Source organism: Oncorhynchus kisutch, linkage group LG2, assembly GCF_002021735.2.
Source record: "Oncorhynchus kisutch isolate 150728-3 linkage group LG2, Okis_V2, whole genome shotgun sequence".
NCBI classification, from domain to species: Eukaryota; Metazoa; Chordata; class Actinopteri; order Salmoniformes; family Salmonidae; genus Oncorhynchus; species Oncorhynchus kisutch.
The window spans coordinates 6,539,390-6,563,916 of NC_034175.2; the positions used below are offsets into that span (position 1 = coordinate 6,539,390).

Consider the following 24,527-nt stretch of genomic DNA (forward strand, 5'->3'; position numbering starts at 1 on the left):
AGGGAGGTGACCAAGAACCCGATGGTCACTCTGACAGAGCTCCAGAATTCCTCTTTAATCCATATTAGAATAAGGCTGTAATGTAACAAAAGGTGGAAAAAAGTCAAGGGTTCTGAATACTTTCCGAATGCACTGTGTCTACCTCTATCACTCCAGTATCCCTGCACATTGTAAATATGGTATTGGACTGACCATGTATATAGCTTATTACCTTGTGTTCTTTAGTGTTATCTTTAGTGCTACTTTGATATTGATCAGTGCATTGTTGGGTTTGGTGCTGCAAGAAGGCATTTCACTATACTTGTGCATGTGACATTAAAACTTAACTTCAAAAACATATTTGACAGTTGGCACAACTTTTGAGCATGCATGCATGCAACAGCAGTTTGATCCTCAAAAGCAAGGCCTGTAGAGAGCAGTGTTCTCACATTTCTGTAACTTCTGGCAATATTTTGATTCCTAAAGTTGTTTCTGAGTCTTGTTTTAAAATGTTCTGTTTTTACAGTCATATCAAGGCAAATCTTTAGAAAAAAAGATAGTTGATTATGATTTTAAGCTCTATATAATTTATGTCACCCAGTGACATAATGACACCCTCTCACCAGCTCTATTTAGTGACATTCAATAGAAAAAATTACATGTTTAATGTAAATAGATACCAAAGAAGTGACATTGGCTGACAGATATTACACATTAGCAAGGGTAAGGCATGTTGGCCCTTTTGCATTCTATCCTCATTGACGACGAGCCTGCGTCATTTCCGGATGTTGCCCCCCCCCTTTTTTTTATTGACATTTCGCTTAATTCTAGCTTGCGGGCAACAGGCGTTTTGCAGGGTCATTTGTTTTTTATTCGGTGACATTTAGCATCACGGCTTCTGAACGGATAGGTGCATGTTTTGCACAACATATAGGCGTTTGTAGGTGTCAGGTTGTTGGAAAATTGTGGAGACATCAACATCTTTCTTCCTTTGGATTCCTGACGTTTTGGCTTCCTTTGTCAGCTTGACTTCCGTTTTCATGTGCAATCAACAGTGGAAAAATAGCTAGTTAGCTATCTTGCTAGGAAAACCCGAGTCAATGTTTTAAGTTGTACTTAGGCGTGAACAATATAAGACTTTCTTTCTGCAAATACGTCTGCTTTAAGGGGCTAATTTCCTACGTTTGTTTGCAAGCTAGTTTTCAGGCTAGTTTCCTTACACGGATGCTAGGTGGCTAGCAAGGTTAGCTAGCTTGCTAACAATACTGCTGCACATTTCTCACTATTGTCCGTCGGTACGCTGTACTAGAAGTATCGAAATACCTGAATGAGAGGTCGTAAACTTACTGTCCTCTTACATTATTTTTTGTACTGAGGCCCCAAGAAACTACGTTTTTAGCTAGCCCCAACTAGCTTAATTAGCTAACCAAAACACCATGTTTCGATATTTAAATGACGTGGATGACAACCCTTACATGATGTGAGTATCGTATTGCCTTTTATCCAAGCGAACTGCATGTCTTGCTTTTATACCCACTTGCATGCATCAACCCAGTCGTCGTTTGTTCTGAGATTTAAAGGCCTAATCTCCTGCCACCATGTGTATCAGTTAACTGCATACACCACATAGTGTCATGATCCATCCAAGCCATGATATAGTTATCTCTAGCTTATTTATTTTGTTCCTTATTTTTTTTTTTACATAAGTATGTGGTTACACCTTATATCCTCATTCCATGCTGAGTAACCATGGTCAAGAGTACTCCTGGAAACAGGTGGATTTCTCACCTGAGTTTTTCATAATGTCAGCAATCCTTTTCCTTATTCACTGCTGTGTTTTTTTTTTCATGGTGTGTATCCTCAGTGAGATAAATAATTTCTGTTTTGAAGGGATCCATTTGCAGCCCAGAGGCAACAGATGAGGAGTCTGTTTGGGTCGTTTGGCTACGAACCTTTCCCCCTCAGCCCTCAGATTCAGCCTCCCCGTGCACCCCACCTTCAGGTGTGTGTGTGTGTGTGAGAGAGACTACTCTGAGTATCTCTAGTAAGTGTGTGATGTTGGGTTCAATTCCACTTCAAATTTAGAAAGTACAGTACAATTCAAATTCTCTTCAATGAGTAAACATTGGAATTTGAATTGGATAACTTTTGAATCGACTAATTAAAATGGAATCGACCCAACCCTGGTATGTATACAGCACAACACACCATAGCTATTTCACCTTTGATTATATGTAGTGTAGACTCTAATTTTATAGTACTTCATGCCATACTGCATTGTTACTGCATATTTGTTGTCTGCTGTTAAATAACCTCCTACTGCTTTTCAGGCTGGGGCCCTGCAGCCGTTTGGAATGATGGGAATGGTGAGTCCTTGTCCCTGCGTGTTAAGATGTTATCTCTGCCTCTTAGAGCACAGAAAAGCACCCAAGGCCCTGTTCCAATACATTCAAAACTAATTTTCAATTTCAGAATCAGATAACTGACCTCCTCATGTGTTCCTTCCCTAGGGGGGAGGCTTCATGGACATGTTTGGGATGATGGGAGGAATGATGGAGAACATGGTGAGTATTTCCAGAGATATTCCCTCACCTGCTTTTCCAGATCAAACATGTTCCTGAGCTAAAAAAAACACCCTCAATGGGGATTCTCTGCGTCCAGAAAAAAAACACATTTTAGAGTTAACGTTTTGTGACCCAGCAACAACTCTGTCTAGCTAATTAAGCTAGCTGGGGCTAGCTAAAAACGTAGCAAAGACCCAACATGAGTTCAGTGGATGAAACTTAAACATAATCCAGCTGGACAAGATGTGTTATCTTCTTTCCCTTTAGGACAGAATGTCTGGTTCGCCAAACTGTCAGACGTTCTCTTCCTCCACAGTCATCTCCTACTCCTCCTCAGACATGGGAGCCCCTAAAGTCTACCAGCAGACCAGTGAACTGAGGACTGCACCTGGAGGGGTAAGAGCAGGCCAAATGACATTTACTACTGTGATTGCATGTACATTTTTCAGTAGGGTTTTACAATGCCAGTCCTCCAGAGCTACTGGCCTCTACTACCAGCTCCCTGCTGAACACTACCTCCTCCCCTCAGATTCGTGAGACGCGCCAATCGATGCGTGACAGCGAGAGTGGCTTGGAGCGCCTGGCCATTGGCCACCACATCTGGGACCGCGGTCACGTGATGGAACGCTCCCGAAACCGCCACACGGGTGACCGCGAAGAACGACAGGACTACATCAACCTGGAGGAGAGTAAGTCACGGAGCTACATGTGCTACTCACTACGGTTCTCCAGAATCAGTATGACCATACCCATGTTTCTAACCCTCAAGTAATAATAAACCATTTGCCTTGAGTAAAAAAGCACATTCATTCTTAATGGCTGTATTTGCAACTGTTTGTTTCCATTGCTAGACTTGCCTGGTTAGAGGTATGTCTGGCCAGGTTTCTGACCCCCCCGCCCCCTGTCCCTCTCTCAGGTGAGGCTACTGCCTTCGATGAGGAGTGGAGGAGCACAGCCGGAAGGTACCCTCCCCCAAACGCACGGGGGATAGACTACGGCCGGGACAGGAGGGCAGGGGGCCAACAGCTGGCCCTCGCCGCCCCACCCAGCTCCTCGTCTCCGCCCGCCCCTCGCCATGAGTCTCCCAGACACCTCCCACCCGCAACTCGCCCCCGCTACGACTGGTGAGAGGTAGGAGGAGCATGACCTGTGTATGTCTGTGTTTGTAAAAGTGTGTGTACTGTGGACAGCACAGTTCCAAATCAATTCCTGTACCCTTTGTTGATCTGAAAGTAGTGGATAGGCATCAACCCTGATATAGGGTCTTTGCTTACGCCAATCCCGATCCAGTCCTTTCAAATCCACTAGGTGAGTCAATAAGGTCCAGGGAACAGATGAGTCTGGACCTGGGCCTGTCCCAGTTGTTAGCTTGTCTGGGCTCAATGGGTGTATCTCAATACTCTACAGTGGTTTACGTTACACCACTCCTCCATCTGCTCTGACATTAAACAAGTGGACATGCAAAAGCTCAGTCCCAGTAAAAATCCTCCATATTGCTTTTGACATAACCAGTGTTTTCAGATCAGGGTAGGAGAGGAGACAAGAAGCCAAAATGACAGTCGAGATCCACATCACCCACTGATGTCATGTGTTCTCTCCTGCCAGGGGTCAAGGGTGAAAGGTGAGCAGAAGGATGGAGGAGAGGATACCGAGGGGATCTGCCTGATGCTGTGAATGAAGAAGGGAGAAGAGGGTCACTACTGACCGTCAAGATGTTTGATATGATGGGACTGTCTATATATAAACTATACATTTAACACACACACACATCAGAACCCAACACACTCAATACCCGCAATTATGGTTCAACCTATCTGCTGTTACCGTTCACATACACATGTGCGGACAAGCGTACACACATGATTACACACATTCAAGTTGTATATAGAGCCACCCTCCAACTTCACATGCGTTAATTTCCCAACTCACTATATAAATATATATAAATTGCCACACTACATACTACACATGTGCTGTACAGTCCATATATGTTTGTGTAGACACTAGTGTGTCTGTGAATTGAATTGTATACTGTTGACTAATTAAAATAATTAATGAAAACAAACATTAAATATTGTTAGATAATTGCACACTGTGTTGTGGTTTGTCATGGAATAGTGAGTGGATGGGTTATGTTTTTAGAACAGGTTTTGACCTGACGAGGACTGCCATTACTGAAGGTGGTACAGGAGAAATGGAGTTTGCTGGTGTTTTTCTGTCTTAATACAGTCACTTGTCTGACATCCCATTTCCATTTAGGGAAATAAACTGACATTCCAACTATTTTCATTGTTGAAAAGCCATGATAATTGGAATTTAAGTTTAATTCCCAAAAAGGCACAATTGAAGTGGAATTGATCCCAACCCTGGTGCATGTGAAAATGTTACTTGGTTGTATTTTTGTTTTGCTGTTGAATCTGTTCAATATTCCGCATGTCTTTCCATCCCAACACTTTTTTTCTATTATAAATTCCACAGTAAATAGTGTGTCCTATGGCACAGTCCATCCCTTCATACATACTCCCTCACAAATAAACACATTCACATCCCTACACACACTCTCTTGTGTGTGTAAACTCCTGCTCTCACTATCTAGTGTCAGAATAGCTGCAGATGGTCATATGACATCCAGATGGAACACACTAGAGAAGAAGCCAATCAAAATCCGCCCTATCCTCTGCCCATTCCGTGGCACATTCCCTCTGGATTTGTCTCTTCCCCCCCTCTCTCTTCCATAATTGTCACCTTCATCTCTGAGGTTCCATCTGTATTTTATAGCTGCCTTGTGTGCTTTATTGTTCGTTCTCTATCTTTCATCTCTGTATTCTGTTAAATGCTACCCATCACTTGTTAGTTGGCCCTGGCCTTCATTCACATACAGTGCCTTGCAAAGTCATTCAGAGCTTTTGGATTGCTTCACATTGTTACAAATGAGAATTTATTAATTTAATAGTCTTTTTTTGTTAATCTACTCAAAATACTCTAATGTCAAAGTGGAAGAGAAATTCATTTTTTAAAAAAGATGAATAAAAATGTGATATTAAAATATGTCCATTGTGTAAGTATTCAGCCTATTTGTTTATGCAAGCCTAAATTAGTTCAGGAGTAAAATGTTGCTTAATAAATCACATAATTTACATGGACTCACTCTCTATGAAATACTATGGGTTGCCATTTTTTAATGGCATACCCTTCTTCTGTCCCCCGTGCATACAATATCTGTAAATTCACTCAATCAAATATTGAATAACAAGCACAGATTCAACTATAAAGACCAGGGATCTTTTTTGAAAGCCTCAAAGAAGGGTAGTGATTGGTTGATGGATAACAATAACAAATCAGACATTGAATATCTCTTTAAGCATGGTCAAGTTAATAATTATGCTGTGGATTATGTATTAAACCACCCAGACACATCAGGATAGACATCCTTCTGAACTAAGGTGCAGGACAAGAATTAAACTGCTCACTGATGTAACCATGAGGCCATTGGTGATTTTAAAGCAGTTACAATGGATGTGATGGGAGAAAACTTAAGATGGTTCAACAACATTGTAGTGACTCCACAATAATGACTCTAAGTGAAAAGAGAATTACAAATATTCCAAAACATCCATCTTGTATGCAGCAAGGCACTAAAGTAATACACTTTTTGGCCTAAATGCAAAGTCTTATGTTTCGGACAAATCCAACATAACACTTCACTGAGTAACTGCCTCCTTATTTTCATGCATGGTGGTGGCTGCATCAAGGTATGGGTATGCTTGACATCTGCACATACTGGGGAGTTTTTCAGGATAAAAAGAAACAGGATGGAGCTAATCACAGGCAAAAGGAAAACCTGGTTCAGCTTTCCAACAGACACTGGGAGAGGAATTCACCTTTCAGCAGGACAATAACCTACAGGCCAAATCTACACTGGAGTTGCTGGAAACGCTATTAAAAAAAGTAATAACTGCCAAATGTGTTTCTAACTCCCTCTACTCAGGGAGCTGAATACTTATGCAACAACTATATTATTGAATTTCTATCAATCTTCTATTTTTTGTTTTTTTATTATTCCACTTTGACATTACAGAGTATTTTGTGTAGATTGTTGACAAAAAAGTACAATTAAATCCAGTTTAATGCCACTTTGTAGCACAATAAAATGTGCAGAAATCCAAGGGGTATGAATACTTTTGCAAGGCACTGTATCTATTCCATATGGCCATCTAACCTGAACTACAGGGAGTTCAATGTCTCCCCTCCTATACTGTGCATGCAAAGGCTAAGCCAAATACAACCTACAGTTTGGTCACAACAGTCTATACAAGGCCAATCCACATAGTATCTATACAAAGCTGATAGCCATACTAACAGATTTCTGCGGCCTGCAGTATGTCGTAGAAGATGAATGCTAATGCTAACTAAGTGAATGCATCAACCAGTATGTTCTAGCTAGCAGATACACACAGCAAGCTAAGCCCATGCATCCCACAGTATGTCCCAGCATACACTCCTGCCAACCCTGCCGTCTGTTTCTGCCTGTTCTCTGTGTATGTGAGCTTATCAGGGCTTACATCACTACTGACTAGTACTTATGACATCTGCGGAAATATTGTTCCAACAAATGTATGCATAAATGAATGTGTAATTTTTGTGATTGCCAATATACTGAGCGTTAGTGCCTAGGGCTGTAGCTCTGTTGCTGTGGTGCAGAATGTTGACTGTGTCATCATGGGATGGGACAGGGGGGTTGTGGGAGATTGTGTTTTGTATTCCATGTTGTGTTCTCTCCTATTCTATTTTGTGACGTTTCTCTGGGCTCAAGCCAAAAACCGAACACACACAACCCCTCTTTTTCAGTGCCTACTGCTGCTATGCTGAATCCTTCTCTCCTCTCCTCTTTTTGTCTCCTTGACCCAGTCTCGCTCCCTCCCCTTTCCTCTGCATCTTCCAATAACTTGCTCGTCCCCCCTCCCCCATCTGTCGCACGTTCTCACCCCCTCCCATTTTCTACCTCCTCCCTGTGCCCCTCTCTCACTCTTCCTCTCTCTCATTTGCTCACATTCTCTCACTTTCCCTACCAGGCTTCACACACACTGCAGGTAATGGAAAACAATATACATCTATTCCTTCCTCCCTCTCATCCTTCTAAGTCTCCTCTCCTCTGTCTCTCTGCTCTGCTCTCACCATTTCAACCCTCCACCAGCTCATATCCTCTGATTAGCCCTTGACCTCACAGCACAGATACCATTGCATCAGCTTATGTGTCTGAACTCACTGACGGTGTGTATGTGTCAAGGAATGACAGCGCATTGAACATGTGTCCTACTAGTCCATGGTTCGGTGTTGAATGTGTTTGATGGTTGGCCTGTCAATTGCGGTATGGTGTGTGTTGCTGTATATGCTTAGAGTGCATCTGCTTCACAGCATTTAATTCCTGACTATGCGTCAGTGTGTGTGTGTGTGTGTGTGTGTGTGTGTGTGTGTGTGTGTGTGTGTGTGTGTGTGTGTGTGTGTGTGAGAGAGAGAGAGAGAGAGAGAGTGAGTAGAAGTCTACCTGTGTTAGTCTCTATATTTTCTGTTTATGTCTCCGGCAAAGACATTTAAGAGGTCATTTTTATCTCTCACTCTGTGAATATCACTCACCCCATCTCAGAATATTCATAATTTCTGGCCAAAGGGGGATTTAAAAATTATAGAATCTCTACCACCGTTCCCTTGCTCCTCTCATCTTTCTCCCCCGTCTTCTAAAGCTTGTTTTGATAATGCAGAAATCCCTCTGCTGTGTTAGAACATGGCTGTATTAGAACATGGCTGAGTTAGAACATGGTTGTGTTAGAACATGGCTTTGTTAGAACATGGTTGTGTTAGAACATGGCTTTGTTAGAACATGGTTGTGTTAGAACGTGGCTGTATTAGAACATGGCTGTGTTAAAACGTGGCTGTGTTAAAACGTGGCTGTGTTAGAACATGGTTGTGTTAGAACATGGTTGTGTTAGAACATGGCTTTGTTAGAACATGGTTGTGTTAGAACGTGGCTGTGTTAGAACATGGTTGTGTTAGAACATGGCTTTGTTAGAACACAGCTGTGTTAGAACATGGTTGTGTTAGAACATGGCTTTGTTAGAACACAGCTGTGTTAGAACATGGTTGTGTTAGAACATGGCTTTGTTAGAACACAGCTGTGTTAGAACATGGTTGTGTTAGAACATGGCTTTGTTAGAACATGGTTGTGTTAGAACATGGTTGTGTTAGAACATGGCTTTGTTAGAACATGGTTGTGTTAGAACATGGTTGTGTTAGAACAAGGCTGTGTTAGAACATGGCTGTGTTAGAACATGGCTGTGTTAGAACATGGTTGTGTTAGAACATGGCTGAGTTAGAACATGGCTGTGTTAGAAGGAGGGTTGGTGCATGTACTGTATGTGCTAGAAGAGAGGATGAAAGGTTCTTTGCGTGTGTGTATACAGTGGGGAGAACAAGTATTTGATACACTGCCGATTTTGCAGGTTTTCCTGTCGGCAGTGTATCAAATACTTGTTCTCCCCACTGTATATGTGTGTGTACGTGTGTGTGTGTACATTTGTGTGCGTGCCTGTTAGAGGTGAGAATGAATTGTGTCTGCATTATATTTGACTGTGCACGTCTGTGTGTATGTGTGTGTGTGTTCCCCACAGGATGTCGATAGTGATCATTGTTGCCAGGGAGATCCTGGACTCCAGGGGGAACCCCACAGTGGAAGTGGACCTGCACACTGACAAAGGTGAGAGACTGGTATTTTTCATCATCACTACATGGTGTGATTATTTGAGATATTCCATTATCAACTGGTTAATGGGTATCTTCCTTTCCCCTCTATCCTTCACCCCTCCATTCCCTCGTTTTCTCAACCCTTCCATTCCCTCCCCCATCTGTCTTCCCCTCCCTCCCCCTCCCTTCCCTCATTCCCTCACCCCTCCATTCCCTCAAATATCTCCCTCCTCTTTCCAGGTGTCTTCAGGGCAGCTGTGCCTAGCGGAGCGTCTACTGGCATCTATGAAGCCCTGGAGCTGAGAGACGGAGACAAAAGCCGCTACAAGGGCAAAGGTGATTGCCGAGAAAGGTGTGTGTGTGTGTGTGTGTGTGTGTGTGTGTGTGTGTGTGTGTGTGTGTGTGTGTGTGTGTGTGTGTGTGTGTGTGTGTGTGTGTGTGTGTGTGTGTGTGTGTGTGTGTGTGTGTGTGTGTGTGTGTGTGTGTGTGTGTGTGTGTGAGGGGAACTGAAGGGGGATAGAGAAATGGGCTAGGAGATGGATGGGTACTAGAGAAGGTATGAGCAGTAAGCCATATTGACTTATGGTAGTACTGTGAGGAGGAAAATTAAGATGACTACACTAAGTGAGGTGCAGAATGAACTACTTTTCTGTGTCCTTTTCTTCATTCTTATGCCCTGTCTCTGTATCCTCCTCCTCCTCCTCCTCCTCCTCCTCCACCACCTCTTCTTCATCCTGTTTCTTCTCATCCTTCGCTACATCCCTCCTTCTCCTAGGTGTGCTCAAGGCTGTTGGTCACATCAATGACACCATCGGTCCTGCCCTCATCCAGTCGGTGAGTACGGTGGAGAGCGTGTGTATGTGTGTGTGTTATGTCCTGTGTTGCAGTGTGTTTGTTTGGGCATATTTGTAACTGAGAGAAAGAGAGAAAGATGTCTCATCAGTCTCTCTAAGATGTGCTGTGTTGCAGGAGGTCAGTGTGGTAGAACAGGAGAAACTTGACAAGATGATGATAGAGATGGACGGCACTGAGAACAAGTGTAAGTAACAACCTGTATGAATCACATATGGGACACCAGCTTGGACTAGTCCTGGTCTCAAGAGCTGGCGTCTGAACATTTTATTCTAACCAGTGCTTTTTCAATTGGATCTTTCCCTTAATTCATACCTATTCATTCTGCTCCCTTCAGCTCAGTTTGGGGCCAATGCTATTCTGGGTGTGTCCTTGGCCATATGCAAAGCTGGTGCTGCAGAGAAAGGTGTCCCCCTGTACCGTCACATTGCTGACCTGGCAGGAAACACAGAGTTAGTGCTTCCAGTTCCTGTGAGTTCATAACCGTTACATTTTCACCTGTATTCAGTTGACTGTCATAGAATACATTTGACCAAAAACCATAACCTACTCTGTAAAAAAAGATAAGATGAAGGCTTCAGACAGTTATCGCTGTCATTGAATGAACGAATGAATGAATCAATAAATAAAGGAATGTAGGAACAACTGGATAAAGGAATGAAGGAACAACTGGATAAAGGAATAAAGGAACAACTAGATAAAGGAATGAAGGAACAACTAGATAAAGGAATGAAGGAACAACTGGATAAAGGAATGAAGGAACAACTGGATAAAGGAATGAAGGAACGACTGGATAAAGGAATGAAGGAACGACTGGATAAAGGAATGAAGGAACGACTGGATAAAGGAATGAAGGAACAACTAGATAAAGGAATGAAGGAACAACTGGATAAAGGAATGAAGGAACGACTGGATAAAGGAATGAAGGAACGACTGGATAAAGGAATGAAGGAACGACTGGATAAAGGAATGAAGGAACAACTGGATAAAGGAATGAAGGAACGACTGGATAAAGGAATGAAGGAACGACTGGATAAAGGAATGAAGGAACGACTGGATAAAGGAATGAAGGAACAACTAGATAAAGGAATGAAGGAACGACTGGATAAAGGAATAAAGGAACAACTGGATAAAGGAATGAAGGAACAACTGGATAAAGGAATGAAGGAACAACTAGATAAAGGAATGAAGGAACGACTGGATAAAGGAATGAAGGAACGACTGGATAAAGGAATGAAGGAACGACTGGATAAAGGAATGAAGGAACAACTGGATAAAGGAATAAAGGAACAACTAGATAAAGGAATGAAGGAACAACTGGATAAAGGAATGAAGGAACAACTGGATAAAGGAATGAAGGAACGACTGGATAAAGGAATGAAGGAACGACTGGATAAAGGAATAAAGGAACGACTGGATAAAGGAATGAAGGAACAACTAGATAAAGGAATGAAGGAACGACTGGATCAAGGAATAAAGGAACAACTGGATAAAGGAATGAAGGAACAACTGGATAAAGGAATGAAGGAACGACTGGATAAAGGAATGAAGGAACAACTGGATAAAGGAATGAAGGAACAACTGGATAAAGGAATGAAGGAACGACTGGATAAAGGAATGAAGGAACAACTGGATAAAGGAATGAAGGAACAACTGGATAAAGGAATGAAGGAACGACTGGATAAAGGAATGAAGGAACGACTGGATAAAGGAATGAAGGAACAACTGGATGAAGGAATGAAGGAACAACTGGATGAAGGAATGAAGGAACAACTAGATAAAGGAATAAAGGAACAACTAGATAAAGGAATGAAGGAACAACTAGATAAAGGAATGAAGGAACAACTAGATAAAGGAATAAAGGAACAACTAGATAAAGGAATGAAGGAACAACTAGATAAAGGAATGAAGGAACAACTGGATAAAGGAATGAAGGAACAACTGGATAAAGGAATGAAGGAACAACTGGATAAAGGAATGAAGGAACAACTGGATAAAGGAATGAAGGAACGACTGGATAAAGGAATGAAGGAACGACTGGATAAAGGAATGAAGGAACGACTGGATAAAGGAATGAAGGAACAACTAGATAAAGGAATGAAGGAACAACTGGATAAAGGAATGAAGGAACGACTGGATAAAGGAATGAAGGAACGACTGGATAAAGGAATGAAGGAACAACTGGATAAAGGAATGAAGGAAACACTAGATAAAGGAATGAAGGAACAACTGGATAAAGGAATGAAGGAACAACTGGATAAAGGAATGAAGCACAATCTCGATAAAGGAATGAAGGAACAACTAGATAAATGAATGAATAAATACTGTATATTGACAAATACTGATGTATGTCTCCCTCTCCTCTCCTCCCCTGGTCCATCTCTCCCTCAGGCCTTTAACGTTATCAACGGGGGCTCTCACGCAGGCAACAAGCTGGCCATGCAGGAGTTCATGGTACTTCCTGTAGGGGCGGAGTCTTTCAGGGACGCTGTGCGTGTGGGGGCGGAGCTGTACCAGACGCTGAGGGAAGTGATCAAGGAGAAGTATGGCCAGAACGCCACCAACGTGGGGGACGAGGGGGGGTTCGCCCCAAACATACTGGAGAACACTGAAGGTGAGAGAGACAGGAGGAAAGACATATCAAAGACATTACTGCATGGTCCGGAAACAACTTCTGTAGACCCTCAGCTTTCTGTGTTTTCAGATGTGAAGGAAACAGCCTTCCAATTGGTTTACATTGCCTTCAGAAAGTATTCACACTCCTTGACTTTTTCCACATTTTATTCTGTTACAGCCTGGCCTACACGTTTTCCAATGCCTCGCAAAGAAGGGCACTTACTGCTAGATGGGTAAAAATATAAAAAGCAGACATTGAATATCCCTTTGTGAAGTTATTAATTACACTTTGTATGGTGTATCAATACGCCCAGTCACTAAGTAGCCGGAGAGGAAGGAAACTTTAAAACAGTTACAGAGTTTAATGGCTGTGATAGGAGAAAACTGAGGATGGATCAACAACATTGTAGTTACTCCACAATACTAATCTAAATGACAGAGTGAAAAGAAGGAAGCCTGTACAAAATACAAATATTCCAAAGCATGAATCCTTTTTGCAATAAGGCACTAAAGTAAAACTGCAAAAAATGTGGCAAAGAAATTAACTTGAATACAAAGCATTATGTTTGGGGCAAATCCAACACAACACATCACTGAGTATCACTTCATATTTTCAAGCATGGTGGTGGCTGCATCATGTTATGGGTATGATTGTCGTTGGCAAGGACTAGGGAGTTAATTATATAAAAAATAAATGAAATAAAGCTAAGCACAGGCAAAATCCTAGAGGAAACGCTGGTTCAGTCTGCTTTTCCACCAGACACTGGGGGACAAATGTACCTTCCAGCAGGACAAAACCTTAAACACAAGGCCAAATATACACTGGAGTTGCTTACCAGACAACATTGGTTTTGACTTAATCGGCTTGAAAATCTATGGCAAGACTTGAAAATGGCTGTCTAGCAATGATCATAAACCAACCTGATGGAGCTTGAATAGCTTAAAAGAATAAAGTGCAAATATTGTACAATCCAGGTGTGCAAAGCTCTTAGAGACTTACCCAGAAAGACTCACAGCTGTAATTGCTGCCAAAGGTGATTCTAACATGTATTGACTCAATACATTTGCAAAAATGTCTATAAACATGTTTTCACTTTGTCATTTTGGGGGTATTGTGTGTAGATGGGTGTGAACAAAAATATATTTAATCCATTTTGAATTCAGGCTGTAATATAACAAAATGTGGAATAAGTCAAGGGGTATGAATAGTTTCTGATTGCACCGTAGGCAAGATTCCCAATATTACTGTAAATGCAGAAGGGGTTGGAGTCCATGGTTGTTTTTGAACTGGGCTCATAAATTAACACAGCACATTGTCTTTCAGAGTCAGAGCAAGACAAGCACAATACCCCTGCATTGGATTTATCACTCACTGTTTAATAGCAACCCCCTCTCCCTGCTCACCTTTCTTGTCACACTCACTTTCCCTGTCTCTCTGTCCTATCTCTGTGTCTTGTCCCTGTGTCCTAACCCCCTTTCCCTGTGTCATGTCCCTTTGTCCTGTCTCTGTCATGTCCCTTTGTCCTGTCTCTGTCTTGTCCCTGTGTCCTGTCCCTGTGTCCTGTCCCCCTTTCCCTGTGTCATGTCCCTTCGTCCTGTCTCTCTGTCGTGTCCCTGTGTCCTGTCCCTGTGTCCTGTCCCCCTGTCCATGTGTTGTGTCCCTGTGTCCTGCCCCTCTGTTCTGTCCCTCTGTCCTATCCCTTTGCCCTGTCCCTCTGTCCTGTCCATTTGCCCTGTCCCTGTGTCCTGTCACTCTGTCCTGTGCAGCCCTGGAGCTGATCAAGACAGCCATTGAGAAGGCAGGTTTCACAGACAAGGTGGTGATCGGGATGGACGTGGCAGCCTCTGAGTTCTACAAAGAGGGCAAGTACGACCTGGACTTCAAGTCTCCCCCCAACGCAGACCGCCACATCAGCGCCCAAGAGCTCTGCGACATGTACCAGGGCTTCGTCAATGACTACCCAGGTGTGTGTGTATGTGTGTGTGCGTGTGTACCTGTCACCCTAACATAGTTAATTGTTCCATGATATGATAGATTAGGTTACTCCCCTCCCGACAATTAACCCTGATGTCTTGTACTGAAGCTCTCTTTCTCTCTCTCTCACACACACACACACACACACACACACACACACACACACACACACACACACACACACACACACACACACACACACACACACACACACACACACACACACACACACACACACACACACACACACACAGCCATAGAGACATGGATAAGCACCCGGAACAGGGCTACATCAGTGCAGCTCCCACCGTGCCAAATGTGCACTGTAGCGCATAATTAAAACCTCCTTAACTGGTGTCAGGAAATGAGGGGAGGCCATCCAAGCTCTTTCTTTCTTTCTTTCTTTCTCTCTCTCTCTTTCTTTCTTTCTTGCTCTCTCTCTTGCAGTGCATGCTGGGAGTTTTTGGGAGTTTGAGTGTTTTGTGTGGAGGGCTCTGTCCTAACTTATTTTCTTAATTCTGTCCTTGGTCTTTTCTTTCAATTTTTATTTTATATTAATGCACTCTTTGTTTTAGTGGTATCCACAGGTTTTTTCAAAGTTAGGGTGGAAGAGGATAGAGTTAGTTTCCTGGGGTTTGGAAGGTGTGGTGTGCGCAATGGCTTCTCATCCTAGCGCAGAGGAGACGCTGTCGATACGGCATGGATTCAGGTGTGTTCCTGAGAATGGAGTTAAAGTGGAGGAGGATCTGTTTGCAGTCGGTGAACAGGTAGGAGCTGAATTTATACATTCTGCTTCCAGAATGAACAAAGCTGTGATTTTGTTCATGAAAAGAGCAAATTAGGTTGGTAGGCTAATTGCTAGTGGAATATTTGTACGGGATGTGTTGGTGCCAATTTCGCCTCTTTCTACTCCTTCGACAAGGGTGGTAGTTGCAAATTTGCCTATGTTTATTACGGATGATCAAATCAGGAAAGAGCTGAGTCGTTTTGGTAGGTTTCCTAGCAGTTTTCGTGTCAGCAGGTTTTCAGGCAGATGCCGTTGAGCACGTTGTTTCGTTCTGGAGGAAAGTGTTCCTGTTTCTGAATAACAATGAGCAACAGCTAAATGTGCATTTTAAAGTGAGGCATAGGGAGGGGCTCTTCGCAGGGTTTGCCAGCACAGATAGTCTATGGTGTTTTGAGTGTGTGGATTTGGGGCATAAGAGCTTTGCGTGCCCACATAAAGGCCATAGACAAGGTACAAGCGCCAGTGGGGGAAATCGAGTTCAACGTGCAGGGGGCAATGAGACAAAGACAGCAGAGGCAGGGATTAGTCAGGCTAGAGATGGTGGGGTAGCTGAGGCTGGGCCATATCATACTATGGAGGGTGGTGTAGATGAGGCTGGGCCTAGTCAGGTTAGAGATGGTGGGGTAGATGAGGCTGGGCCTAGTCAGGTTATGCTAGTGGATGAGGAGAGTATAGTGGGGAAGTGTAAGAGACTAGGGTGGTGTAGATGAGGCTGGGCCTAGTCAGGCTAGAGATGGTGTGGTAGATGAGGCTGGGCCTAGTCAGGCTAGAGATGGTGTGGTAGATGAGGCTGGGCCTAGTCAGGCTAGAGATGGTGTGGTAGATGAGGCTGGGCCTAGTCAGGCTAGAGATGGTGTGGTAGATGAGGCTGGGCCTAGTCAGGCTAGAGATGGTGGGGTAGATGAGGCTGGGCCTAGTCAGGCTAGAGATGGTGTGGTAGATGAGGCTGGGCCTAGTCAGGCTAGAGATGGTGTGGTAGATGAGGCTGGGCCTAGTCAGGTTAGAGATGGTGGGGTAGATGAGGCTGGGTCTAGTCAGGTTATGCTAGTGGATGAGGAGAGTATAGTGGGGAAGTGTAAGAGACTAGGGTGGGAGGAGGAGGGTGTCAAGCGTTAAAGGAAAAAGGGGGCAAGAAATAAGGTGGGAGGGTATAATGCACCAAGGAACCTTTGCCTGGTGCTGGGGGGGAGGCCCTGACCAGAGAGGAATGGCAGGTGGTCAGGATAGGAGATGGAGATGAGGAGGAAAGTGAGTCTGAGGAAGAGGATGATGAGGATCTGTTTTTTTCAGAATCCACTTCAATGGGTTCGGAGCTGACAGCCAGTCAAGCAGAGGGGTCAAAGTACACGTTGAGGGAACTGACAAGGTTCCTGAATGAGACCAAGGGGAAAAAAGTTCATCTTGAGGCTATTATTTTCCAATCCGAGAAAATTTGTATGATCAGTACAACATGCTATGAAAAAAATGAGGGCATGGTGTCCTCTCACCCAGGAAACGGTTTAGGTTGAGGAAGTGGATCACAACCGTGCGTAAGGGTCTACCTTCAGACACTGTTTAGATGTATAGTTTTTTTCTGGCACTGGGGCTCTATTGGTCTCTTTGTTTTTGCTGGCTTTTCTCCAATTTCTTATGGAGACTCTTTGGGTAGGCTCGCTTAATATAAATGGTGCCAGAAATGCGGGAAAGAGGAGTGTGTTGGCTGAATATGTAAAACAAAAAAACAGTACAGGTGTTGTTTCTGCAGGAGATGCATAGTGATGTGGTGAATGAAGTCGATTGGGGCTCTGGTGGAAAGGGGCAAATGTGTTGAGCCATGGGACACATTTTAGTGCAGGGGTGGCAGCGGGTCGGTCTAAAAATTTGCTCCTCAAAGGAGGTGTGTAGGGGTAGGCTGCTTGTTGTAAAAGCAGAAATTAACAACATGGGTTTTGTCTTCATAAATGTATATGTGCCTAACACAGGGAGAGAGGGGGGGGGTTCTATTTGGGTGTCTTATACAGGAACTCTCACAGGTAGCGCCTGAGGAGATGCTGGTGGTCGGTGGGGACTGGAGCTGTACAATGGATTTTACGAAAGACAGAAATGGGGAAGAGCCTCATTCAGTGTCAGTGGGAGTGTTAAGGGACATCATTGATCAGTTCGACCTAGTGGATGTTTGGAGAACTAAACATCCCAACACAAGGCAGTATACATGGGTGAAGGTTTTTGGGGCTAGGGTGAATGCAGCCCGACTTGATCGATTTTACATGTCTAGGAATCAGAGCAATAGGCTGTTGGTGTCACGGCTGATGAAAGGAGAGGACCAAGGTGCAGCATGGCAAGTGTTCATACTTGTATTTGAACTGAACACTAAATAACAAAATTAACAAAGAGAATTAATGAAAACCGATACAGTCAGGTGCAGAACTGAAACCTGTCAGGTGCAGAAACACAAAACAGAAAATAACTACCCACAAAACCCATGTGGGAAAAATCTACCTAAGTATGGTTCCCAATCAGAGACGACGATAGACAGCTGTCCCTGATTGAGAACCATACCCGGCCAAAACAAAGAAATACAAAACATAGAAAAAGGACATAGAATGCCCACCCAAATCACACCCTGACCAAACCAAAATGGAGATATAAAAAGCTCTCTAAGGTCAGGGCGTGACAGTTGGATGCTACCATTCTCCCGGTGGGGTATTCGGATCACCACATAACCATGGCTCGGCTGTATATTTCACCAGGGCCTCGGTAGGCATCCTATTGGAAGTTTAATGTAAAGCTCTTTCAAGATGCCACTTTTTGCTCAGGTTTCAAGATTTTTTGGGAAAGGTGGGGGCAGCAAAGAGAGGAATATGAGTCTCTGAGTCAATGGTGGCATGTGGGAAAAGTCCAAATTCGGCTTTTCTTTTCTGTCAACAGTATACAGCTCTCTCATCCTCAGAGGCTAGGAGAGTACTGGGGGAACTCGAGCATAGTATTAGTGAGATGGAGGTAGAGATGGTGGGGCAAGGCAATGTAGGCCTCCAGGCTAATTTAGCTGAATTACGTAGGGACCTGGGCAGTTTTTTCAAGGTTAAAGCAAAGGGAGCACTTGTAAGAGCTAGGTTCTCCATGCTCAAGGAGATGGATGCTCCCAGCTCCTCCTTCTTTGGTTTGGAAAGACAGAGCGGTGAAGCCAAGAGTATGCATTGTCTATGGCTGTCTGATGGGCAGGTGACCTCTGTGGTGTGGGAGATGCGGGAGTGGACTGTGGAGTTAAATACTGAGTTGTATAGGGAAGAAATGTGTGATCCTATATGTGCTCAGGTCTTGGTCGCAGAACTCCCTAAGCTCTCTCTGGCACAGAGGGATGAAATGGACATTCCTATGTTGTCCCATGAACTGGCAGAGGCCATAATGCAGATGTACCCCGGTCATGCACCGGGGGTCGATGGACTCCCAGTGGAGTTTTATAAAAAATTCTGGGGAATAATTGGACTGGACTTATTTTGCGTGTTGCGTGAATGCGTTGGGGGAGGAGAGTTGCCGATGAGCTGTCGTCAGGCGGCTCTGACTCTCCATCCCAAAAAAGGGGACTTGTGTGAACTTAAGAACTGGAGTCCTGTGGCATTGCTCTGTGCGGACTTCAAGATATTTGCCAAGGTCCTCTCTAACAGACTGAAGTCCCACCTGGACTCGATAGTACATAAGGACCAAACAAATTGTGTACCGGGACGCTCAATCACAGACAACTTATTCTTAATTAGGGACATGTTGGACTTGTCGAGAGGTTCTAATGTGAACTTTGGACGGGTCTCTTTACACCAAGAGAAGGCTTTTGATAGAGTGGACCATGAGTATCTGTTTAATGTGATGTTTGGGGAAAGGTTTTTGACCTTTGTGAAGATGTTGTATGCTGGGGCATCATGTATGGTCAAGGTGGGAGGGGGGCTCAGTCGGACAGTCTGAGTGAGACGAGGCATTAGACAAGGATGCACTCTATCGGGGCAGTTATATACACTAGCCAGTGAGCCTTTTTTGGGCCTGCTACGCAGGAGACTGCAGGGAGTGTGCTGGACAGACATGGGTGTGGTGAAAGGCATAGCAGTGTCAGGGTGTGCAGATGACGTTTCTTTGATGGTCAGGATATGCAGGCACTAGAGACTAGTCTGAAGGTGTATAAGGGTGCTTTGTCAGCTAAGGTAAACTGGGGCAAGAGCAAAGCTCTGTTATGTGGGCCATGGGGGGATGTGGCGCCTCCTCTGCTTCCAGGGGGTTGGCAGTGGGGTTGTGAAGGGCTTAAAATGTTGGGGGTGTACTCGGGCCAGGAAGAACTGGGAGGGGCTGTCACAGGCAGTGGTGTCAAGACTGGCCAGGTGGAGGTGGCTCCTGTCCCAAGTGTCATATAGAGGGATGGTACTGATAATCAACAACCTGGTGGCATAAACTGGCTGTCCTCAACACCCCCCCCCCCCCCTCCCCCGCAAGCTGGTGGACTTTTTCTGGTTGGGCCATCACTGGATGAGGGCGGCAGTGTTGTACATGACTGTCCACCAAGGAGGACAGGGCCTGGTGGAACTGGAGAGCAGGGTGGCTGCCTTCTGACTAAAGGCGGTGCAGAGACTGCTGTACCATACTGATGTTGGCTGGAGGGAACCAGCATGCACGCTGCTGAGGAGAGATAGCGGATTAGGGTTGGACCGGTAGCTGTTCCTCATGAAGCTGGAGAGGCTGAGTACCGCAGGTCTATCAGATATTTACTATGCAGTGCTGAGGGCCGGAAGCTGCTAAGGCAAACACAAGAAGGGGGTGTGGAGCCTGGGCTGTGGGTGTGGGAGGAGCCTATCTTCCACAACCCAGCCATCCCTTTGAGATCGGTTCAGTTGGCCACCCTGTAGAGGCAACTGATGGCAGCGGGTTTACTAAGGCTGGGGGACCTGCGACTGCTGGAAGAGGAGGGATGGAAAACCATGGAAGTCCTGGCACAACAAACAGGAATAATGTCTCTTAGGCTGCTGGACAGATTCCTGGAGGAGGTCCAGGAGGCACTGTCTGATCCGGTAGGGGGGGTGTTTGAGCAGCCAAAGGGGGAGTGGCCACCCATGTTTCCACCACTGCAGGTGACGGCAGAGACTGGGGACTGGGGACTGGAAAGGGGGTCTGGAGGACTTGTTAGATTTTAACACTCTGAGCCTGGGGGAGTTTGAGGGGGTGGGAGGTAAAGGATGCTACAACCTCTGCATTAAGGTAAGGAACATTAGGAGCCTAACAGGAGTGAAGGCACATCAGTGGCAGGGGGTATGTGAGGAGGAGAGTATGGTGGGTTTTAGATGCAGGGGGCTCTACAAACCCCCAGTACCAAAGAGGTCAGGGGACCTACAGTGAAGGGTTCTACATGGAGCCTGGCCACTAACAGCTGGTTGGCACGGGTTGAACCTGGAGTCGGGCAGCGTCCTTTCTGTGTTATTCGAGAAACTGTGACTCATGTGTTTTCTGTGTGCGCCAGGTTAATGCCATTCATGTCTCTGTTGGAATATCTGTGTGAGAGGTGGGGGTGGTTTTTACTGTTGGGATGTATATAATGGGGTACAGGTATTCAAATAAGGAAAAGGCCAAATGTGTTTTGTTTAAATTTCTGTTTGCTCAAGCAAACTTGGCTATTTGGCTAACAAGGAGGAACAGGGTCAAATGTGGGGGGATAACAGACCCTTTACTGTTATTTAATATGATGGTCTCTGCCCACCTTAGGGTGGAATTTGAATTCTATAAAATAATGAAAAGTGTAGAGATGTTTCAGGAGATATGGTGTGTTGGGGGGGGCTGTCTGTATAGCCGGGGAAGATATTTTGGATATACGGTTGTAGAAGTGGTGAAGGTTTGGTTATTGTGATGTGTTGTTTTGTATCATGGGGTAGAGGGCAAGGTGAGTATGGTATGTTTATGCAGTACAGGATATAATTTGGTGTTTTATTGGGTTTATTGGGTTGGGTTTTAATGAAATGAGAATGTTTCATTAAAGAAAGGCCAAAAGTCAAAGTATCTCTCTGTCTCTCTGAGGAGTGTAGAGTGTAATGGATGATAGTATAGGGTGTCCAGTCAGAGGCAGTAATTGAAATCCCCATTAAGACTGACACACTGTACCTCTGAGCCCGTCCACCATGGGCCATGAGTGGGTCTTGAGCTAATCAACCAACTCCCATCACACACCCCTTAATACACTAGAGTAGGCACACACATAAACACACACACTCCTTAACATGGTAAAGTAATTTCCTTCACTCTAGGTAGATATTTCCTTTAGGGACAGATGTAGGAATATCTACTGCTCAGAAATTGTAACATTAACCATTAGGCGTTTAAATGAAAAACTGTCCTTAGATCAGTGTCTAGAGGCATGGCCCCAGGTCATCCTTAGCCTACCCTCATTCTACCCCTGTCCTTATTCTCCATTATGGCTGCAGCACACACAAACACTCACTAACATTCCTCCTGGCCCTCTCTCCTCCAGTGGTGTCCATTGAGGATCCGTTTGACCAGGATGACTGGCCGGCCTGGTCCCAGATGACAGCCTCCGTGGGTATCCAGGTGGTGGGGGACGACCTGACCGTCACCAACCCCAAGAGGATAGAGCGCGCCCTGGAGGAGAGGGCCTGCAACTGCCTGCTGCTCAAAGTCAACCAGATCGGCTCTGTCACCGAAGCCATCCAGGCGTGAGTCAGGGAGGGGAGTGTGTAGCGGATTCGCATTTTAGAATGTGTCCAAAATGGCACCCTTTTCCTGATATAGTGCTATATGGCACTGGACAAAAGTAGTGCACTATAGGTGAGAACTCACCTCATCCACCAGCCCCCCCCCCCCCTCTCTCTCCCCTCTCCCGTCTCCCCTCTCCCCTCTCCCTCTCTCATTCTCTCCTCTCTCTTCCTCATCCTCTCTCTCTCTCTGTATCTCTCTCTCTGTATCTCTCCCTCTCCTCTCTCTCTCTCTGTATCTCTCCCTCTCCTCTCTCTGTCTCTGTATCTCTCCCTCTCCTCTCTCTCTGTATCTCTCTCTCTGTATCTCTCCCTCTCCTCTCTCTCTCTGTATCTCTCCCTCTCCTCTCTCCTCTGCCTCTACTCTCTTCTCTCCTCTCCTCTCTCTCTCTCTGTATCTCTCCCCTACTCCTCTCTCTCCTTCTCTCCTCTCCTATCTCTCCCTCGTCCTCGTCCTCTCTCCTCCGTATCTCTCCCTCCCTCCATCGTCTTCTCATCCTCCCCTTGTAATCTCCTCTCCTCTCTGTATCTCCTCCCTCCTCTCTCTCTCCCTGTATCTCTCCCTCTCTCTCTCTCTCTCTCTGTATCTCTCCCTCTCTCTCTCTGTATCTCTCCCTCTCTCTCTCTGTATCTCTCTCTCTCTCTCTCTCTCTCTCTCTCTCTCTCTCTCTCTCCCCCCTCTCCTCTCTCTCCCCCCCTCCTCTCTCTCTCTCCCCCCTCTCCTCTCTCTCTGTATCTCTCCCTCTCTCTCTCTGTATCTCTCCCTGTATCTCTCCCTCTCTCTCTCTCTCTCTGTATCTTTTCCTCTCTCTCTCTCTCTGTATCTCTTCCTCTCTCTCCATCTCTGTATCTGTCGCTGTCTCTCTCTCCCTCTCTGTCTGTCTATCTGTGTATGTCTCTCTGTCTGTCCTCCAGGTGTAAGCTGGCTCAGGAGAATGGCTGGGGGGTGATGGTGAGTCACCGCTCAGGTGAGACAGAGGATACCTTCATTGCTGATCTGGTGGTGGGCCTCTGCACTGGACAAATCAAGACTGGAGCTCCCTGTCGATCAGAGCGGCTGGCCAAATACAATCAACTCATGAGGTTGGTACCCTACTCACTGTGTGTGGTTGTTGCTGTATGACTCTGTATAACTGTCTCTCTGTCTGTTCCTCTCTGAATTCTTCTCTGTCGTTCTCTTTCTCTTGTTGTCTTTATCCTCTCTTAGGATTGAGGAGGAGTTAGGGGATCAGGCTCGCTTCGCAGGGCACAACTTCCGGAACCCTGCCGCCCTCTAAGACTCCTCTGGGCTGACGGACACTGACACAGAATCACAGACACACATCACACCACTGCAGGGCACAGATGGACTGACAGATGTCCACAGACAGATATACATAACTTCTTACAATGAATCCTTGATAGGTCAGACAGACGTATGTTTGTAAGGACGGAGAGACAGACAGACTGAATAAGACGTTATTTTCCATCCCTCTCTTTTCTCCTCCCCTTTACCTCAGTTTTCTCATCTCAATTTCCTCAATTGCCCAACCCTTCCCCTTTCCTCCTGCCCTTCCATGTTAGGCAACCTTTCAGTTACCACTTCATTTAAAAGCCTGCCACATAATTGTCTGTTACCACCTACATGTAAAAGCCTGCCACATAATTGTCTGTTACCACCTACATGTAAAAGCCTGCCACATAATTGTCTGTTACCACCTACATGTAAAAGCCTGCCACATAATTGTCTGTTACCACCTACATGTAAAAGCTTACCACAGAAACCCTCCAATCAATAAAGACATGAACACTTATGATGTAAACATCAGCCACAATTGTGTCTGTGTTTTGTATGGGATATATATATATATATATATATATATTGTTTTAATAATTCAAATGAAAGCTCTACTTTAGACTGGCTATATTGGCTACTGTATATTCTCTGTCATTACTTTCACATGGGGCACATTCAATGGGATGGAACGTTCGGAACTTTGCAGGTAGAAATGCATTGGGCTGCCACATTTACCCATTCTTAATTAAATATATAATTTTGTTCAATATCTGAAAGCTCTGTAAAATTGCATCCTCCTAAATAAGCCCCCTGGCGTGGCTGACACGTGTAATGCGCACTATATGCAGGCACAAGCTGCATCATATTAACAATGTATCAACTGTACCTACACTGTTATATAAATTGTTGCAGGTATATCCATTGCATGTTCTAAATGTAGCAGCAGAGGGAGCGCGAGACGTGGCCTTTTCACGTGAAGGTAAAAGGCGCGCAAGCGCAGTAGTTCCCTCCTTCACATGGTTAC

The 24,527-nt window shown here is 44.9% G+C and overlaps 2 protein-coding genes across 3 annotated transcripts; both read left to right on the forward strand.

Annotated features, from left to right (window-relative positions):
* Positions 1–723: 723 nt before the first annotated feature.
* On the forward strand, positions 724–4,633 carry LOC109900623 (myeloid leukemia factor 2). 2 transcript variants are annotated; one of them, XM_031786222.1, is made up of 8 exons: positions 724–1,459; positions 1,870–1,981; positions 2,310–2,345; positions 2,490–2,543; positions 2,811–2,939; positions 3,073–3,232; positions 3,460–3,674; positions 4,149–4,633. In XM_031786222.1, exons 1-7 carry the CDS (start codon positions 1,416–1,418, stop codon positions 3,669–3,671), a joined length of 747 nt encoding a protein of 248 aa, XP_031642082.1. In that variant the 5' UTR covers positions 724–1,415; the 3' UTR covers positions 3,672–3,674; positions 4,149–4,633. The 2 variants fall into 2 exon arrangements, with proteins under 2 accessions (XP_031642082.1, XP_020351919.2); XM_020496330.2 differs by having other exon boundaries at positions 767–1,459; positions 3,460–3,667.
* A 2,780-nt stretch (positions 4,634–7,413) lies between these two features.
* On the forward strand, positions 7,414–24,036 carry LOC116353075 (gamma-enolase). Its single transcript, XM_031786230.1, has 11 exons — positions 7,414–7,633; positions 9,209–9,294; positions 9,522–9,617; positions 10,057–10,115; positions 10,251–10,320; positions 10,471–10,604; positions 12,525–12,747; positions 14,517–14,714; positions 21,987–22,188; positions 23,143–23,310; positions 23,435–24,036. The coding sequence occupies exons 2-11, from the start codon at positions 9,210–9,212 to the stop codon at positions 23,502–23,504; spliced, it is 1,305 nt and encodes a 434-aa protein (XP_031642090.1). The 5' UTR covers positions 7,414–7,633; position 9,209; the 3' UTR covers positions 23,505–24,036.
* Positions 24,037–24,527: the final 491 nt, after the last annotated feature.

Bases quoted from the DNA above. Each gene is read 5' to 3' on its own strand.
- LOC109900623 (XM_020496330.2), top strand. From the start codon at position 1,416: ATGTTTCGATATTTAAATGACGTGGATGACAACCCTTACATGAT. The intron at 2,544-2,810 runs GTGAGTATTTCC...CTTTCCCTTTAG, and splicing joins GAGGAATGATGGAGAACATG to GACAGAATGTCTGGTTCGCC. The intron at 3,233-3,459 runs GTAAGTCACGGA...TCCCTCTCTCAG, and splicing joins CTACATCAACCTGGAGGAGA to GTGAGGCTACTGCCTTCGAT.
- LOC116353075 (XM_031786230.1), top strand. From the start codon at position 9,210: ATGTCGATAGTGATCATTGTTGCCAGGGAGATCCTGGACTCCAGGGGG. The intron at 10,116-10,250 runs GTGAGTACGGTG...GCTGTGTTGCAG, and splicing joins GTCCTGCCCTCATCCAGTCG to GAGGTCAGTGTGGTAGAACA. The intron at 12,748-14,516 runs GTGAGAGAGACA...TGTCCTGTGCAG, and splicing joins CATACTGGAGAACACTGAAG to CCCTGGAGCTGATCAAGACA.